At 39.2% G+C, this 3,808-nt stretch overlaps 1 protein-coding gene across 1 annotated transcript; it reads right to left on the bottom strand.

Moving 5' to 3' along the window:
* Positions 1-1,296: 1,296 nt before the first annotated feature.
* On the bottom strand, positions 1,297-2,999 carry LOC104446991 (ervatamin-B). The gene is made up of 2 exons (XM_039311827.1): positions 2,514-2,999; positions 1,297-2,079 (listed from the first exon to the last, which is right to left on the bottom strand). Exons 1-2 carry the CDS (start codon positions 2,947-2,949, stop codon positions 1,496-1,498), a joined length of 1,020 nt encoding a protein of 339 aa, XP_039167761.1. The 5' UTR covers positions 2,950-2,999; the 3' UTR covers positions 1,297-1,495.
* Positions 3,000-3,808: the final 809 nt, after the last annotated feature.

The following is a 3,808-nucleotide window of genomic DNA, read 5'->3' as shown; positions in this document are numbered from 1 at the left end:
TTTTGATCTAATACCATGTGAAATTTGTTGCGACCATTACTAATTGTTCTAAAAATTTAAGCTTTTAGATAAATGTGAGGTTTAATGTTTAAATATTAGCACACTTCTTAAGCTTACTTTGTACCATCTTACCATCTTACCATCTTATCATGGTAGTTTATCCACACAACATGATGGAATACAAAGTTAGAAAAACTCCAAAGCAAGAATTACAATGTTCCGATACACGAAGAGCATTTCACGCATTTTTCATAAGGCAATATCTAAAATACAGACCACAAGCAAAAAAAAAGAATTACAATTTTAATTTATTTTACGAATAATGAATTATTTGAAAAGTAATTTTCTATAAACAATTGCTTGAATCACTTAAAATGATTAGTCAATAGAAAAAGTTTTCATTGTCAACAATTTATGTCTAAATACTTTTTTAGATGATGAAAAAAAAATTTATTCATTCATTTCTATAAGTGATACAAGAGATAATTTTACGAAAATATTTTCCAAATAATTTAGTTTCTACGAAACAAACACACCTTGAGTGTTGGAAAATAATCAGAAGCATTTACAATTCAATCTACATGTTTTTTTTTTTTTACTGATTTTCTGATTTTACCAGATACACAAAATTTAATAATTTTTTAAGCAATAACTAGTCCAACAATTGTTATAAACCAAGACGAGTCTATAGAAATTTTCGAGATCCAATAGGACGTTAGACAAAGATCACGTGAGCCACGCCCACCCCAAGCCGCACTTGGACCTTGCATATCCGAGTTAACTGCTGACACGGCATCTCCCACCATGTGTCAAAGTCTCATTGGTCCACACTTCAATGATGTGGCGAACTTATCCCATGTACGATGTCAAACACATGGCAACCCAAGTCGGACTTTCATAGGTGACATGCATCTAATTTATACTGACTTGACGGCTAACGTGACGATGGCACTGTTACATCATTATCCTTATACAAAGTTTGTCATGTAAAATTCCAAAATTCATGAATTATTGCACAAATCTCTATAAAATACAAATAATATGCCGTTGGAATGGCTGTGTCATGTATTTTCTAATGTTATAGAATTCATTGCATGAACGTTATTGTATGAAAAAGATATGGTCTCAAAAGTTTCAGGATTTTCGATTCATTTCCCTGACTTGTTTCAGCTAGGACAACTTTCAAATAGAAATGGGTTAAGCTTGGGTCAAGCCCATTATGGTTGGCCCATGTCCAAAGCCCAATAAATTGCAAATATTTTATATACGGGGTATGAATTCTTGAGACAAAGAAAATCGAACATTCAATAAGAAGTTGATTAATATTTTACGGACATTAATTCGTAGTCCGCCATATAATTTAGTGGCTAGAAAGTAGCCTCGTACAAGCACACAACGATTGCTAAAAGCACATGAAATATAAGTAACAACACAAACCGCAACTCATAATCGCATGACCCATGTGATGGGTTTATGTATGTTGTAATTGGTACTCTCAAGCAGTTGGATAAGAAGCTTTCGATGCGACTCTGCATATTCCTTCAGAACTACCACGGCCTCTTTGAATCCTCATGTAACCGCGTTCACCCCATTGCTCGCCCCACGAGTTCCTGATCTTCCAGAAGTCGGTTCCTTCCTCGCTTGTCCCGTACCCAACCACGACGACTGCATGGTCTAGCTGCTGGCCGCATTCGCTATTGAACACGCCTCCACTATAGCTCTGGAACTCTTGGCAGCCTGATGAGATTATGACTGAGACCGGCTGCTGCGCAACTGCCTTCATGAGCTCGTCCTCACCAGATGGGACATCCGTGAAACCCTTGATCTGTGCCGCGTGTTCTGCTGCTTTTGTTGCATCGCAGGTCCCGTCCACTCCTTCATATGGATAGCTATCCTCGGACGCAATTCCTTGGTTTTCGACAATGTACTTGAAAGAATTGTCTGGGTAACCGCCACTGCAGCCGTAGTTTGTGGTATCACAGTCTATTAGCTGTTGCTCGGAGAGTACTGGCAGTGTACCATTGGTGATACCCACGATCCCTTCTACTGCTGCAACGACTGAGAATGCCCAGCAGGATCCTACATAATATTTGTTCACGTTATAAGCATGTGAAATTACATTATTTCCATAATTTCGTTACAATCGGTGCCTGACCTTTCGTTACAATATGGTAAGCATTTGTTTGGTACAATTGTGGCTGTGTTTTAGTTGTGTTACACGGTGGTTGTGCTATAATGTGTTGCTACACATATTTTTAACTATAGCACCTCAAATTTGGGTGAAACGACATCCAAAAAGCTGTTATAAACTATTACAGTTATCAAGAGTTTATCAAACCCATTATAAAAGATGAAGCACTTCTGTTCACAATTGTAGATGCCTAGAGAAAATTTCAGATAGGTTCTAACGTGCACATATGCTTAAATTCTCGAGAAGTATATATAGGCCGTGAAATACCTACTTGTTTATTGGCTAAAAAAATGGTGGATGCATACATAACGTTTGTACTTACCACAGTTGCCTTGGTCCTTAATCGCGTTTACGACACCTTTCTTTACCCAATCGATGTTATCAGGAACATCTCCAGTCAGATTTTGGTGGCTAAAGGACGTGGCAGGCTTAGATTGCTTGGGTGCCAAGTACCCAGTATGGCTTCGGACAAACTCCTCGTTGGTCAAGTCTGAGAATTGGTTGAGACCTAACTGGAAGGTCCGATTCCCGGACTTGTTGAAATCTTCAATGAACTGCAAGTTCTTTGCAAAAATCGCCTGGCGCTTCGCCTTCTCCTGTAGATCATTGTAGGTCCGGCCGTAATTGGCCATCCATTGCTCATGCTGCTCAGCAACGGTGGGATCGTGCAACGGGCGGACCGACATCGCATGCCACGCCCAAGCGCCAAGAATTAGAACAAGGGAGATGATGAGTTCACTCTTGAGCGTAAAAGCCATAGCGTGAGCACTCTCTCGCGTGAATGTGTTTTCTTCTTCTTCTCGCTGTAATATTTTGAAGTGGATGTGATGAAATAGCGGCGCTAGAGATGAATATATATAGGCTGATTCATAATCAGCCAAACGAAAATTCTCTTGCGTGAATTTTAAGGTGGAAAATTTGGTTCCCAATTCCATGTTCTATACGGAGATATAAGCGATAAATCCGTGCATGTCCGGACATGCGAAACTGTAGGGACAACCGTGGAGGGTACGAGTGATTCTTCTTCATAGTCCACCCACCCCAGGCAACGCGTTGTCGCATTTTGTCGTCATTTACAGAGAGAGAGAGAGAGAGAGAGAGAGAGAGAGAGAGAGAGAGATTTTGAATAATCCATGCCAAGCGTGTCGTTGCTGGTTTGAGCACGCCACCGAATTCCTTAAAGGTTTGATTTTTCACATAGATATGCGAAAGAGAGCATTATATTTGACATGGTATCTATATACAACCCCTCTCTCTCTCTCTCTCTATATATATGCCTACATCGGATTTTTCTTTCCTCCATAGTGGAATAATGGACTCTCCCAAACCTTACCGATTACGATCTAATTTCTCAAATATCATTAATTGAAATAAAACTAGAATCGTGGCTAATGTATTTCTATGCTAGTGGGAGTCAAGTAAGGTGCGAGAGTCCACCTTGCTTTTACAAAGTAGAGATTTCAACTTTGGGGACTATGTTTCACTAGTTTTAGCTAATACTTGTTGACGGTGCTTCTTCTCTAGTGGGGAAATTCTTCCATGCAATGTTTTTATTTCTATTTAATTTTATCTCTAAACATGCAAATCTAGAGTGGTCAATGCATAATTATATTGATG

This window comes from Eucalyptus grandis, chromosome 5 (genome assembly GCF_016545825.1).
Source record: "Eucalyptus grandis isolate ANBG69807.140 chromosome 5, ASM1654582v1, whole genome shotgun sequence".
Lineage (NCBI taxonomy): Eukaryota > Viridiplantae > Streptophyta > Magnoliopsida > Myrtales > Myrtaceae > Eucalyptus > Eucalyptus grandis.
This window is presented reverse-complemented; position numbering and strand designations above follow the sequence as displayed.